Source organism: Salmo salar, chromosome ssa20 (genome assembly GCF_905237065.1).
Source record: "Salmo salar chromosome ssa20, Ssal_v3.1, whole genome shotgun sequence".
In the NCBI taxonomy this organism is placed as follows: Eukaryota; Metazoa; Chordata; class Actinopteri; order Salmoniformes; family Salmonidae; genus Salmo; species Salmo salar.
In genome coordinates, this window is record NC_059461.1 from 89473874 (window position 1) to 89489788 (window position 15915).

At 46.7% G+C, this 15915-nt stretch overlaps 2 protein-coding genes across 3 annotated transcripts in view; both read right to left on the bottom strand.

The window, feature by feature from the left end:
- Positions 1-7991, bottom strand: part of LOC106581526 (amyloid protein-binding protein 2) — a 43920-nt gene extending 35929 nt beyond the window's left edge. The window contains exons 1-4 of the mRNA XM_014163629.2: positions 7089-7991; positions 4688-4776; positions 3447-3598; positions 3024-3147 (exon numbers count right to left, since the gene is read on the bottom strand). Coding sequence (XP_014019104.1) covers positions 3024-3147; positions 3447-3598; positions 4688-4776; positions 7089-7226 — 503 coding nt within the window. The 5' untranslated portion in view covers positions 7227-7991. The remainder of the gene's footprint in view (positions 1-3023; positions 3148-3446; positions 3599-4687; positions 4777-7088) is intronic.
- An 880-nt stretch (positions 7992-8871) lies between these two features.
- The window catches only part of LOC106581525 (protein phosphatase 1D), a 33694-nt gene continuing 26650 nt past the window's right edge, over positions 8872-15915 (bottom strand). For both annotated transcript variants that reach the window (XM_045704099.1, XM_045704098.1), the window contains exons 5-6: positions 15592-15816; positions 8872-15050 (exon numbers count right to left, since the gene is read on the bottom strand). In XM_045704099.1, coding sequence (XP_045560055.1) covers positions 14622-15050; positions 15592-15816 — 654 coding nt within the window. In that variant the 3' untranslated portion in view covers positions 8872-14621. The remainder of the gene's footprint in view (positions 15051-15591; positions 15817-15915) is intronic.

Below are 15915 nucleotides of genomic sequence, written 5' to 3' on the forward strand. Positions count from 1 at the left end.
GGTTCCTGTACCTATCTACCTGGTTCCTGTACCTACCTACCTGGTTCCTGTACCCACCTACCTACCTGGTTCCTGTACCTACCTACCTACCTGGTTCCTGTACCCACCTACCTACCTACCTGGTTCCTGTACCCACCTACCTACCTACCTGGTTCCTGTACCCACCTACCTACCTACCTGGTTCCTGTACCTACCTACCTGGTTCCTGTACCTACCTACCTACCTACCTACCAGGTTCCTGTACCTACCTACCTACTACCCCTACCTACCAGGTTCCTGTACCCACCTACCTGGTTCCTGTACCTACCTACCTGGTTCCTGTACCTACCCACCTACCTACCTGGTTCCTGTACCTACCTACCTGGTTCCTGTACCTACCTACCTACCAGGTTCCTGTACCTACCTACCTACCTACCTACCTACCAGGTTCCTGTACCTACCTACCTGGTTCCTGTACCTACCTACCTGGTTCCTGTACCTACCTACCGACCTGGTTCCTGTACCTACCTACCGACCTGGTTCCTGTACCTACCTACCTACCTCCCTACCTACCTGGTTCCTGTACCTACCTACCTACCTACCTACCTACCTGGTTCCTGTACCTACCTACCTACCTACCTGGTTCCTGTACCTACCTACCTACCTACCTACCTACCTACCTACCTGGTTCCTGTACCTACCTACCAGGTTCCTGTACCTACCTACCTACCTACCTACCTACCTACCTACCTACCTACCAGGTTCCTGTACCTACCTACCTGATTCCTGTACCTACCTACCTACCTGTTTCCTGTACCTACCAACCTACCTGTACCTATCTACCTGGTTCCTGTACCTACCTACCTACCTACCTACCTAGTTCCTGTACCTAGTTCCTGGATCTACCTACCTACCTACCTACCTAGTTCCTGGACCTACCTACCTGGTTCCTGTACCTACCTACCTACCTACCTACCTACCTACCTACCTACCTGGTTCCTGTACCTACCTACCTGGTTCCTGTACCTACCTACCTGGTTCCTGTACCTACCTACCTGGTTCCTGTACCTACCTACCTCCCTACCTACCAGGTTCCTGTACCTACCTGTTTCCTGTACCTACCTACCTACCTGTTTCCTGTACCTATCTACCTGGTTCCTGTACCTACCTACCTACCTACCTACCTACCTAGTTCCTGTACCTAGTTCCTGGATCTACCTACCTACCTACCTACCTACCTAGTTCCTGGACCTACCTACCTATCTACCTACCTACCTACCTACTTCCTGGACCTACCTATCTACCTACCTACCTAGTTCCTGTACCTACCTAGTTCCTGTACCTACCTAGTTCCTGTACCTACCTACCCTACCTACCTACCTAGTTCCTGTACCTACCTACCTAGTTCCTGTATCTACCTACCTAGTTCCTGGACCTACCTACCTACCTAGTTCCTGGACCTACCTACCTACCTAGTTCCTGGACCTACATACCTGGTTCCTGGACCTACCTACCTGGTTCCTGGACCTACCTACCTGGTTCCTGTACCTACCTACCTGGTTCCTGTACCTACCTACCTGGTTCCTGTACCTACCTACCTGGTTCCTGTACCTACCTTCCTCCCTCCCTACCAGGTTCCTGTACCTACCTACCTACCTACCTACCTGGTTCCTGTACCTACCTACCTGGTTCTTGTACCTACCTACCTACCTAGTTCCTATATCTACCTACCTAGTTCCTGTACCTACCTACCTAGTTCCTGTACCTACCTACCTAGTTCCTGTACCTACCTACCTACCTACCTAGTTCCTGGACCTACCTACCTACCTACCTACCTAGTTCCTGTACCTACCTACCTACCTAGTTCCTGGACCTACCTACCTAGTTCCTGGACCTACCTACCTGGTTCCTGTACCTACCTACCTGGTTCCTGTACCTACCTACCTGGTTCCTGTACCTACCTACCTGGTTCCTGTACCTACCTACCTGGTTCCTGTACCTACCTACCTCCCTCCCTACCAGGTTCCTGTACCTACCTACCTACCTACCTGGTTCCTGTACCTACCTACCTGGTTCTTGTACCTACCTACCTACTTACCAGGTTCCTGTACCTACCTACCTGGTTCCTGTACCTACCTACCTACCTACCTACCTACCAGGTTCCTGTACCTACCTACCTGGTTCCTGTACCTACCTACCTGGTTCCTGTACCTACCTACCTACCTATGAGGAAGATTAACTGGAGCTAGCAGCGGTTGGTGCAATAACACCAGCCTAGAACAGACAGCCAGACTAGAACAGACAGCCAGCCAGCCAAGAACAGCCAGCCAGCCAGCCAGCCAGCCAGACTAGAACAGACAGCCAGCCAGACTAGAACAGACAGCCAGCCAGACTAGAACAGACAGCCAGCCAGCCAAGAACAGCCAGCCAGCCAGCCAGCCAGCCAGCCAAGAACAGCCAGCCAGCCAAGAACAGCCAGCCAGCCAGCCAGACAAGAACAGCCAGCCAGCCAAGAACAGCCAGCCAGCCAGCCAAGAACAGCCAGCCAGCCAAGAACAGCCAGCCAGCCAGCCAAGAACAGCCAGCCAGCCAGCCAAGAACAGCCAGCCAGCCAAGTACAGCCAGCCAAGTACAGCCAGCCAAGTACAGCCAGCCAGCCAGCCAAGAACAGCCAGCCAGACAAGAACAGCCAGCCAGCCAGCCAGACAAGAACAGCCAGCCAGCCAGCCAAGAACAGCCAGCCAGCCAGCCAAGAACAGCCAGCCAGGCAGACACGAACAGCCAGCCAGCCAGACACGAACAGCCAGACAGCCAGCCACGAACAGACAGACAGCCAGCCAGCCACGAATGGACAGACAGCCAGCCAGCCAGCCACGAACAGACAGACAGCCAGCCACGAACAGACAGACAGCCAGCCAGCCACGAATGGACAGACAGCCAGCCAGCCAGACACGAACAGACAACCAGCCAGCCAGACACGAACAGACAGCCAGCCAGACACAGCCAGCCAAGAACAGACAACCAGCCAGCCAGCCAGGACCTACCTGACGCAGCACTCCACAGCTCGGTACCAGTGCCGGACCTCGTCGTGGAGCGTGCTCAGCTGCAGGCACGACAGGAACACCTTCTCTGCATCACAGTACCAGCCTGCGTCAGACAGGAAGCCACCTAGAGGACAGAACCGACCATTACAACAAAGTATCAACTGGGGTAACTCCCAGAAAGCCTCAGACCACAGTACGGTGGGGGGGGGTTGCAGGTCATCTTGTTTGCAGTTGCACTGAGTATTTCAGAAGATTGATAAGATAGCCATTTTGTGTCTGTCCCCAATGGCACCGTATTCCCTATATAGTGCACTACTTTTGACCAAAGCCCTATGAGTTCTGGTCAAAAGTAGTGCACTATATAGGGAATAGGATGCCAATTTGGGACACAGACACAGAGACATTACACACATCTTCACCTACCTAAAATGAAGCCGAACTGAATGGCCTTCTCTTTGACGTGTGCGTCTGACTCTGCAATGTAGGAGCAGCGGCGGCTGAAGGAGTTTGCCAGTACGGAGGCCACCTTCACCCCATGGTCCATCAGGGCCTGGAAACAGTGGTGCAGCAGGTGTCTGGTAGGAGGGACAAAGTAGCTCGGGATTTTTAAGCTTTCATTTGACATATTACAAGTTACAAAGGGGATAATAGAAGCAGAGAAAAGTCTCCGGATGAGAGCGGGGAGTGTTAGCACTAAACCAACGCTCTACAACCTGAAGCAGACCAGACAGTTTAACACAACAACATGGACATGATCAACGTTATGTGTGTGTGTGTGGGGTACATTAGGACTGCCATTAGTCTGAAAGACCTGGGGGGACATTTTGGCACACCACCACATGGTTAACAGTGTGAACTAGGGCTGGGAAACGCCAGCGACATCACGATACCATATCACCACACTTAGGTTCCCGATGCGCCGTGTAATGTGATATGTATTGTGATTTGATGTTCCATAACGTATTGCTCAATCTGCTGCAGAGAGACGAGAGAGAGCAGGAGAAAATGTGTTTTGATCAGTCATGGAAATAAAGTGCTGAAACATTTTTTTTTAAGAAGATGGAGAACACGCTATAGGATGAGTAACACCGGAGATTTGGCACAGGTAAAACGTTTATTATATTATTATTACAAATGGATACTTGGGAGTTCAAAGTCTGGATATCATATCATCCAGAATAATATCAGGATATGATACTGAATCGATGTTCTTCCCCCATCACTGGTGTAAACTGAAGGCCAAGCCTTCAGGAGTCATCTTTAGGGGTGAGTGAGACACACACTTTCACTCCCTCCGTCTCCCTCCGTCTCCCTCCGTCTCCCTCCGTCTCCCTCCGTCTCCCTCTGGTCATAAACCAGTCAGCCAGGCAGCATGTGTCTCAGCAGGTCACCTTTACCACACATCATGTCAGAGTGGTGTAAAGCAAGGCAGGACAGAGTGTGTGGGTGACTCCACTCAAACTGCAGTGACCTTAGGGTGATGACATTACCTACAAATTGAACTACTTTTGAAAAGTAGTTCACTATGTAGGGAACAGGGTGCCATTTTGGGCGCAGACCTTGTTTCAGGGGGGTCTTTTGAGGAGCCACCTCGGAGACGGGCATAGTGGAAAGGAAACACTGTCTTTGTGTGGGGTTACGACCCAGTCCATTTGGTACCTTACCTTTTGTCAGAAGCTCGCAGAACTTTGGCAAAAACCTCCAGCTCACAGAACTCCCCTCCCAGCTGGCATAACTGGCCCTGTTGGTATAGCTGAGAGCAAGAGAGGAGAGAAACCAAATGGGATGCAGGAATGCCGACATGCAGGAACGCCCTGAATTGCAGGCTGCAGATGCACAATATTGCTGTTTTTGTCCAGACAGCATCAGATACAGTGTACGTGGGCTACAGATACGCTGCCTTCGGAAAGTATTCAGACCCCTTGACTTTTTCCACATTGTTACATTACAGCCTTATTCTAAAATTGCTTAAATCGTTATGTCCCATCAATCTACACACAATACCCCATAACGACAAAGCGAAAACAGGTTTAGACATTTTTGTAAATGTATTAAAAATTGGAGCTCAGGGGCATCCTGTTTCCATTGATCATCCTTGAGATGTTGTCCACCTGTGGTAAATTCAATTGATTGGACATGATTTGGAAAGGCACACACCTGCCTATATAAAAGGTCCCACAGTTGACAGTGCATGTCAGAGCAAAAACCAAGTCATGAGGTCAAAGGAATTGTCCGTAAAGCTCCGAGACAGGATTGTGTCGAGGCACAGATCTGGGGAAGGGTACCAAAAAAAATGTCTGCAGCATTGAAGGTCCCCAAGAACACAGTGGCCTCCATCATTCTTAAATGGAAGAAGTTTGGAACCACCAAGACTCTTCCTAGATCTGGCCGCCCAACCAAACTGAGCAATCAGGGGAGAAGGACCTTGGTCAGGGAGGTGACCAAGAACCCAATGGTCACTCTGACAGAGCTGCAGAGTTCCTCTGTGGAGATGGTTGTCCTTCTGGAAGGTTCTCCCATCTCTGCAGCATTCCACCAATCAGGTCTTTATGGTAGAGTGGCCAGACAGAAGCCACTCCTCAGTAAAAGGCACATGACAGCCCTCTTGGAGTTTGCCAAAAGGCACCTAAAGACTCTCTGACCATGAGAAACAAGATTCTCTGGTCTGATGAAACCAAGACTGAACTCTTTGGCCTGAATGCCAAGCATCACATCTGGAGGAAACCTGGCACCATCCCTACGGTGAAGCATGGTGGTGGCAGCATTATGCTGTGGGGATGTTTTTCAGAAGCAGGGACTGGGAGACTAGTCAGGATCGAGGGAAAGATGAACAGAGCAAAGTACAGAGATCCTTGATGAAAACCTGCTCCAGAGCGCTCAGGACCTCAGACTGGGGTGAAGGTTCACCTTCCAATAAAACAACAACCCTAAGCACACAGCCAAGACAACGCAGGAGTGGCTTCGGGACAAGTCTCTAAATGTCCTTAAGTGGCCCAGCCAGAGCCCGGACTTGAACCACATGAAACATCGATGTAGAGACCTGAAAATAGCTGTGCAACTGACAGAGCTTGAGAGGAGCTGACAGAGCTTGAGTGAACTGCAGAGAAGAATGGGAGAAGCCCCAAATACAGGTGTGCAAAGCTTGTAGCGTTATGCCCAAGAAGACTCTAGGCTGTAATCGCTGCCAAAGGTGCTTCAACAAAGTACTGAGTAAAGGGTCTGAATACTTATTTAAATGTGATCTGTTTTTTTAATATACATTTGCAAAAATGTCTAAAAACCTGTTTTTGCTTTGTCATTATGGGTTATTGTGTGTAGATTGATGAGGGGGGAGAACGATTTAATCAATATTAGAATAAGGCTGTAATGTAACAAAATGTGGAAAAATATCGATGGGTCTGAATACTTTCTGGACGTCCTCTGCCTCCACGACGATGGCAGTATGATTAATGGCACCTGTCTTTTTACTAAAGAAATGCGTTAACATTGAATTTCAACTGAAAAATGACTCATCTTGTATTTTCTCTGCCCAGCTCTTAAAAACACCTCATTGCTGCAACTTAATCTCAATGAAAAACAAGTTTCCGATCACATCGTGTGAAATAATGCACGGGAACTCTGTCAGGGACAATATGCCATTGATTATTATGAACCAGTCCGTGCGTGATTAATGACATTTGTTCTTACTATTATGAGAAACTTGGATTATATTAATATTATGAAATGATTAATCTTATTTTTTGGCTGTAACGTTATTAGTTTTTCAACAATGTGGCCTCATTACCTGGGCACACAGGACTTTGCTGCTGCTGAACCAAATACAATTGTTAAAAACACTTCAGCTAGTCAAGTTCTTTATTTGACCAAATGTGAAACAATGTCTGTCTGCTAGTAAGCTTTTTAGAGTAAACAACTAGCGAGCTAAATGTTAGCTAGTTAGGCACAATAACAAACAAGAAACTGAGTTAGATCATTTAGCTAAACGGTAGCAAGCTTAAAAAAATAAAAAATAAAATCACAATAGACTAACTAGCTAAAGTTTAGCCAAACAGTGACAGTCCTTACCTTATAGTACACATCAAACCGTATATTTTCAGGAAGGGAGCGAATGTCCCTTCTAGATCGACTGTAGTTGTCCACCACTGCAGATATAGCAGTGTTGTACAGTGTTTCAGGGATCCATTCTAACTCCACCGCCGCCATATTGTTTTCCTTCTTCAGTAACAGACTACTTCTGACCACAGATACAATAACGACACAGAGATTTCACCACGCCTATAAATGGGAAGCATCCGGTTGGCGTTTCCGCTCACTACCAAATATGGTAGTGAGACAGAAGACCAGAGACTGGCAGTGGGAGAAGATGGAACGAGATGGATTTTCACCGAAATCCTGCTAATTTTCTCATCGATTAATTTTTTTTTTTATCTGAATACCGTTTTCTGTTTGCAAAAAACTAGAATCTGTTACGAACAGAGTGGATTTAGTTTTGTAGATTTTACCCAATTGTCAAAGTTTTCAAAAAATGGCGTTGTTTAGAAGGCGTGAAAGGGCAAATTCGTTATTGCACACGCGTAATTCAGAGTAGGCGTTCCCTAATGGAAATATGCAAAAATAATACTAGACCGCGCCAATAGGATCTCGCTAAGTCGTCTTTGCTTGTTCCGCCCACTATGACTCATTTGTTCCCATTTGAAACGACGAGCTGTGGTCTATCTTGGTTTAGTTTTTAAAATCTTCGTCCCAAACTCTCACTACATACTCTTCACTACCTAACGGGTGAAAAAAAAACTTCCTCTACGACCATACACCATTTTGCTTTCAACTCAGAGGAAAACAGAGAACGATTCAAGGGGATTTCACAAACACAACCACTGGCTGTCATAATCCCATGTTTTGTCCCTCATTCCAGATCATTTGCAAGACCCCCCTCTGTACTGCGCTTTCTCTCTGCTCCCGACCGATGAGGGTGTTCGATTAATCGCGACCGTTTATGCGTGTGTTGCATTTGGAACTGGGCTGCCCCCCTGGGCTGCCCCCCATGCTGCCTTATTGACAACATGACCGTGCGGTGCGGGTTACTGTTGACGTCACGGGTCAGTGCCTTTCGGCTCAGCAGAATCGAATGCGCCTAAAAACTGTATCGGAGCTCCAGCCCAGTGACTTTACCGAGCAATGGGCGGTGTGCCTGCGGTTACCCCCTTCTGTCCGGTACTGGTACAGCCACGGGTAACTTTGGTAGAGGATCGGTATAATACAGTATCGTTGGTACAGGACACGTTAATACAGTATATTTGGCACAGATTAGGTGGCGTTCTTGGTTTACTTTTTTGCAGTCTCGCTGGTCATTGGGAATAGGGTGCCATTCGTGAGGTACGTCCGCTTTGTTCCGGGACAGTTTGTGGGTGATATGCACATATTTAATGTCTTTAATCTGGTCTCATGCCAAAATGTGTTGGAACTGGTATTCTTTCAACTAGGTTTCAATCTTAAATTCCATGTTACTAAAAGGGTATATCAAATTAAATCAAATAGTTTTTGTCACATGCGCCGAATACAACAGGTGTTGACCTTATAGTGAAATGTTTACTTACAAGCCCTTAAACAATTAAATTAATACATTTAAAATGTATTTTTTTTAATAAAAAACAAAATAAATCTCATTAATAATAGAAAAAAATACAAATAAAAAATACAAATATAACTAATTAAAGAGAAACAATAGTATACAGTAGTTGTTGATATGTAATAAAAGCTGGAGATTTGGAGGGAATATTAATCACAAAATCCACTTGAGCTACTGTACATTGTGTACGTTGCAACCCCCAATAAGTCAAGAAGACACCACTCTGAAAACATTTTTATTTCACATATTTTCAATTCAAATTTTCCACATGAACACTGTACACATGCACTAGTTGCTGTCTGTGCCAAGCGGAACAGGGTGGCATAACAGAATGAACCTGTAAAATGACTCACTTCACCTGGAAAAACAAAGGATACATCTCAAAATATATATATATATGTGGCAGTACTTTTGACCAGGGTTTCGGTCAAAAAGTAGTGCATTACATCTGGAATAGGGTGTAATTTGGGACACCGCCAAAATAAATGTTAAGAAAAACATTATGCACAAAACAATCCCCAACAAAGTAACAGACAATAAACCAGTATCACATCACCTTTTTTTTCTTCTCAATCAAGTTTAAAAAAAAAAAAATCACACAAAAAAACCCCCGATATATATAACTAATATTGGCCTACTAGGAAATACAACAAACAAAAAATGTTACAAAATGTCATTAAAATTGCACTTTGGTCTAGAAAAACAAAAACTACATACTGTATGACTAAAGATAATGAATAATTTAACGAGAACTTGTCATCAAGCAAATGTGGCAGTTGGCAGACCTTTCTAAAAACACTAGCACTGCTAAAAAAAGTCTGATGCACTGTAAAAAAAAAAATCACAACAGCAGCTAAAATGAGGACAAAACAGGTGAAATAATGAAACAATGCTTGAACTTACATCATTCATACAGGAAAGTAATATCCGTCTAGGTAACTGAAGACGAAGCGTCTGACTGCTTTTCAAATAGAACATTCATATGATTCAAAAGATGTCAAGAAGTCATAACTAGCCTATCGGTCAGATTCCAAGTCAATGAGAACAAAATTTGTTTTTAGCTTACGATAAACCCCTCTAAATGAAAAAACAACAACCCACACAGAGTGTACAGAACATTATCAACGCCTGCTTGTTTACATGACATAGACTGACCAGTGCAACTCAAAATTAGGAAGGTGTTCTTAATGTTTTGTACACTCAGTGTATTGACATCTAGCTAGTTTCCCCACGACCACTTTCTCTTACAAGACCACTGCATCAGAACACATAGAAATCATTTATATATCTTTTTTTTTTATATAAATTTGGGCCATGACAGTCTAGTACATATCAGTGTGACAGTACTTTTGACAGTATTTCAATATGGTTTGAAGTGACTGAAATGCTTTAGAAAAGGTATTGTGGGAAGTTCAGAAGATCATTCGCCAATCATGTTGTATGTTCTTCTGTGTAGAACACAACATCATCATCGATGCCCCGCCCCAGTCTGATTTAGTGCCTGGTCTTGTCCACTCTGTTCTAATGAGGCTTGTGGACATTGCAGAGAGAAACAGAAGACATATTCCTGAGTGTCATATCTTTCAGTGACGGGGTCATAATATTTTGTAGCTTAAAACGGTCCGTAAGATAAGAGCCACACTTGTAGGATGAAAACAGAAACGGCTCCGTTTACTACAATCGCATCTGACGTAACCCTGGTTCTATGAACCAAACTCCATTTTATTTTCTCTCGTAACCCCATTTTTCAAATCAGGAGACCCTACAATGGGGTCACGACCCCTAGTTTTGGAAACACAGGCCTACACAGTTAATTGTCTGCATTTGGGATGCAGATATTGTTGTTGGGGGTAAATGCAGCAAAAGGGAAAAATAGGCAAATAATTGCATTTACAGGTCATGGCCACTAGGTGTCATCTGATCTCATCTTGACAGTGGGAACAACAACATCCTGATTATTTTAAACAGTTCACCTTCATCAACTATTAATGAATTATTACACTGAACAAAAATATTTAAAAAACGCAACATGTAAAAGTGTTGGTCCAATGTTTCATGAGCTGAAATGAAATATCCCAGAAATGTTCCATACTCACAAAGAAAACGTTTCTCTCAAATTATGTGCACAAATTTGTTTACATTCCTGTTATGAAGCATTTCTCCTTTGCCAAGATTACCCATCCACCTGACAGGTGTGGCATATCAAGAAGTTGATTAATAAACAGCACGATCATTACACAGGTGCACCTTGTGCTGGGGGACCAATTAAAAAATACCACTCTAAAAATGTGCAGTTTTGTCACAACAATACAACAGATGTTTCAAGTTGAGGGAGAGAGAGTGCAGTTGGCATGGTGACTGCAGGAATATCCACCAGAGCTGTTGCAACATCGTTTTAGATCGTTTGACACTATACATCCAACTGGCCTCAGACCACGGTGTCAGGCGTCGTGTGTACGAGCGGTTCTTTTATTAGTCAAATTTTTTGGGGGAGGTTGTATTTTACCCCCCTTTCCTCCCCAATTTCAATCTTGTCTCATCGCTGCAACTCCCCAATGGGCTCGGGAGAGGGCTAAGGCCGAGTCATGCGTCCTCTGAAACATGACCCGCCAAACCACGCTTCTTAACACTTTCCCGGCTTAAAACCTCTTAAGGATCCGACCATTTTTTTCCAGTTTTCACCTAAAATGACATACCCAAATCTAACTGCCTGTAGCTCAGGCCCTGAAGCAAGGATATGCATATTCTTGGTGCCATTTGAAAGGCAACACTTTGAAGTTTGTGGAAATGTGAAACGAATGTAGGAGAATATAACACAATAGATCTAGTAAAAGATAATACCAAAAAAAGCCAACCTATCGTTTGTATTTTTTTTTTGAACCATCATCTTTGAAATGCAAGAGAAAGGCCATAATGTATTATTCCAGCCCAGCTGCAATTTAGATGGCCACTAGATGGAAGCAGTGTATGTGCAAAGTTTTAGACTGATCCAATGAACCATTGCATTTCTGCTAAAAATAATTGTGGCAAGACTGCCGCTATGTGCCTCATTTGTTTATGAATAACTTTTCATGTTCAAAATTGTGCATGCTCCTCAAACAACTCCTCCTTCACTGTAATAGCTACTGTAAAGGGGACAGTGCAGTTAGATTAACAAGAATTGAAGCTTTCTGCCAGAATCAGATATGTCCTGGGAAATGTTCTTGTTACTGACAACCTCATGTTAATCGCATTAGCCTGTGTTAGCTCAACCGTCCCGATCCAGAACCCGGAAGCCAGCCGCACCAATGTGTCGGAGGAAAGTGGCACAGTTCAACTGACGACCGGGGTCAGCCTGCAGGCACCCGGCCCGCCACAAGGTGTCGCTAGAACGCGTGACATCCTGGGATCGAACCCGGGTGAGCGGTTTTCAGATGTCAACGTTGTGAACAGAGCGCCCCATGGTGGCGATGGGGTTACGGTATGGAGGCAGGAATAAGAAAACCCTGTGAACAGAGCGCCCCATGGTGGCGATGGGGTTACGGTATGGAGGCAGGAATAAGAAAACCCTGTGAACAGAGCGCCCCATGGTGGCGATGGGGTTACGGTATGGAGGCAGGAATAAGAAAACCCTGTGAACAGAGCGCCCCATGGTCGCGATGGGGTTACGGTATGGAGGCAGGAATAAGAAAACCCTGTGAACAGAGCGCCCCATGGTGGCGATGGGGTTACGGTATGGAGGCAGGAATAAGAAAACCCTGTGAACAGAGCGCCCCATGGTCGCGATGGGGTTCGGTATGGAGGCAGGAATAAGAAAACCCTGTGAACAGAGCGCCCCATGGTGGCGATGGGGTTACGGTATGGAGGCAGGAATAAGAAAACCCTGTGAACAGAGCGCCCCATGGTGGCGGTGGGGTTACGGTATGGAGGCAGGAATAAGCTACGGACAACCAACCATTGTAATTTATCAATGGCGATTTGAAAGCACAAAAATACAGTGATGAGATTCTGAGGTCCATTTTATTTTAAGGTATCTGTGACCAACGGATGCATATCTGTATTCCCAGTCATGTGAAATCCATAGGTTAGGACCTAATGAATTTATTTCAATTGACTGGATTTCTTCATATGAACTGTAACTCAGTAAAATCTTTGAAATTGTTGAATGTTGCGTTTATATTTTTGTTAAGTATAGTTCATTTCGGCTACTGGTTTAACGTAACAGCACCTTCAGTTTGGGATGAAAGTTCAATTGATCTCATTAAATGTGAGTTAAAAACCCCCCAAAAAACCAATAGAAAACACATTTAAATTAAATGTAAAAGCAGGATCAGAATAGTAAGTCATGAAGGATAGAGGGATTGAATGCTGTGAGAGAATAGAGATAATGACCAATATCAAGAGAATAGAGATAACTAGGTCAAAGGGTGAATTTAGAAGATGGGGGAAACTAATACAAAATGGCAGGATATCCTCTTCTATAGCTTCTACAATAGTAAAATAAAACAATGTATAAAAATATATTGCTTTACTTAAAGTAAGTAACACATGTACTTATCAATGAACCCACGTCAAGATTATATTTACAGATTGGACAAATTCATACTTTGGGATGATTTTCTGTCCACAAAACAGCACTGAACAAAATCAGTCCTTACTTCACATCAAAGTGAGAGAGAGAGAGAGAGATACAGTATCTTGTAACTTTATGTGGACTTCAAGTAAAGACTGGGGAAATGTGTTTCATGTGATGTAATCACCAGACGTGGAATTCCAGTCTCTGTTTGGAAATGCCCCCTAGACCCCAAATGTTGTGGTTATTTTGGGAAACTTTGTACATGTCGCAAGAGCCGTTTTGCAGCCAGAAAATGTTACCCTTTTATTTAAATCACAGAGTTACTTACAGGTGTTAAAAAAGTATTTAACAGACCACCACTTAAAATCATTCTCCACCATCCGGGGGAACAGAGTAAGACAAAAGATAAGAGACAAGTGAACAAAATGCCCACACTGGACTGACTGACTGACTGGCTGACTGGCTGGCTGACAGGCTGGCTGACAGGCTGGCTGACAGGCTGGCTGACAGACTGGCTGACAGGCTGGCTGACAGACTGGCTGACTGACAGACTGGCTGACTGACAGACTGGCTGACTGACAGACTGGCTGACTGACAGACTGGCTGACTGACAGACTGGCTGACTGACAGACTGGCTGACTGACAGACTGGCTGACAGACTGGCTGACAGACTGGCTGACAGACTGGCTGACAGACTGGCTGACTGGCTGGCTGACTGGCTGGCTGACTGGCTGGCTGACTGGCTGGCTGACTGGCTGGCTGACTGGCTGGCTGACATGGACATATGGCATGATGACCTCATTGTAGTGACCTCTCCCAGTCAGGAGCGACCGGTCTCCCAGTCAGGTGCGACCGCTCTCCCAGTCAGGAGCGACCGGTCTCCCAGTCAGGAGCGACCGGTCTCCCAGTCAGGAGCGACCGGTCTCCCAGTCAGGAGCGACCGGTCTCCCAGTCAGGAGCGACCGGTCTCCCAGTCAGGTGCGACCGGTCTCCCAGTCAGGAGCGACCGGTCTCCCAGTCAGGAGCGACCGGTCTCCCAGTCAGGAGCGACCCGGTCTCCCAGTCAGGTGCGATCGGTCTCCCAGTCAGGAGCGACCGGTCTCCCAGTCAGGAGCGACCGGTCTCCCAGTCAGGAGCGACCGGTCTCCCAGTCAGGTGCGATCGGTCTCCCAGTCAGGAGCGATCGGTCTCCCAGTCAGGAGCGACCGGTCTCCCAGTCAGGAGCGATCGGTCTCCCAGTCAGGAGCGACCGGTCTCCCAGTCAGGAGCGATCGGTCTCCCAGTCAGGAGCGACCGGTCTCTCAGTGATTTGTAAAAAGGTCGGAGAAGAAGCAGAATGTTACTGTCTGTCTTGTATCTCTGTTTGTATGTATGGTGAGGAGGGGCCGTCCGTCTGCAGAGAGTGTGTGTGTGTCTCTCAGCACACACACACGGTGGTCTTGCCGTGTTGCTGCTGGAGTAGTGCAGGGGACACGGTGGGGGGCGGAGTCTGTTTCTGGTCTTTTCCTCCACCGTCTTTCGCCCCCGCCGCTGCTCCCACCGGTGTTGTCTCGCCATTCTTCCTCCGGGTCCTCTTGGTGGACGGGACGGGGCTGGGCGACGTCTCATCCAGCGTCCGTTTGCTGCCGGGTGTCCTGGCATTGACATCACTAAGCTTCTCCCCCGGGGCAGGGCTGTCCGTCATCAAGGGAAACCTGGAGCGGGAGTCGTCATCCGAGTCAGAGAGGGGCGGGCCGAAGGGATCTGATAGGGCCAAGGCGTACAGGCTGCTCCCTGATAGGCCGTTTCGTCTCTCCAGGGTCGGGAGGAGCTCACACACAGCAGACGGCATGTCCATGTCTGGAACCTAGAAGAGAGAGAGAGAGAGAGAGAGAGAGAGAGAGAGAGAGAGAGAGAGACACAGAGAGAGAGAGAGAGAGAGAGACACAGAGAGAGAGAGAGAGACACAGAGAGAGAGAGAGAGAAAGAGAGAGAGACAGAAAGAGAGAGAGACAGAAAGAGAGAGACAGAGAGAGACAGAGAGCGAGAGACACAGAGAGACAGAGAGAGAGAGACACAGAGAGACAGAGAGAGAGACACAGAGAGACAGAGAGAGAGACCGAGACAGAGAGAGAGACCGAGACAGAGAGAGAGACCGAGACAGACAGAGAGACACAGACAGACAGAGAGACACAGACAGACAGAGAGACACAGACAGACAGAGAGAGAGACACAGACAGACAGATAAATACATTTAATACAGTAGTAATAAAGTAGTAATTATGATTTAGCATGTGTCCCAAATTGCACCCTATTTTCCCCCATATGGCTCTGGTCAAATGCAGTGCACTATATAGGGAATAGAGTGCCATTTGGGACACAAGCTTACAAGTCCCTCTGCTCTGTACCTTGATGAGTGGTGTGTTGGAGCGGGAGTACGACGCGGGGCCACAGTGCTGTCCCTCAGCCAGGTTCAGCAGTACCTCCTCATGGTGGAGGGGCTCCTGAGGGACACCCGGCTCCTGCAGGGCGATCACGATGGCCGACGTGTTGTCCGCGCGCAGCATCCTCTGGCGCCACCGCAGGAGGGCGTGGCTCACCAGCTGGCGAGCGCTGGACACCCCGCACGGCGCCTAGGAGAGAGGTATTTGCAGTAGTTAACCAATCAGACTGGGCTGAACACAAGCCTCGGTGGCCCAGTTAGAAAAGCCATGAGCCGGGTTCAGTAGGGA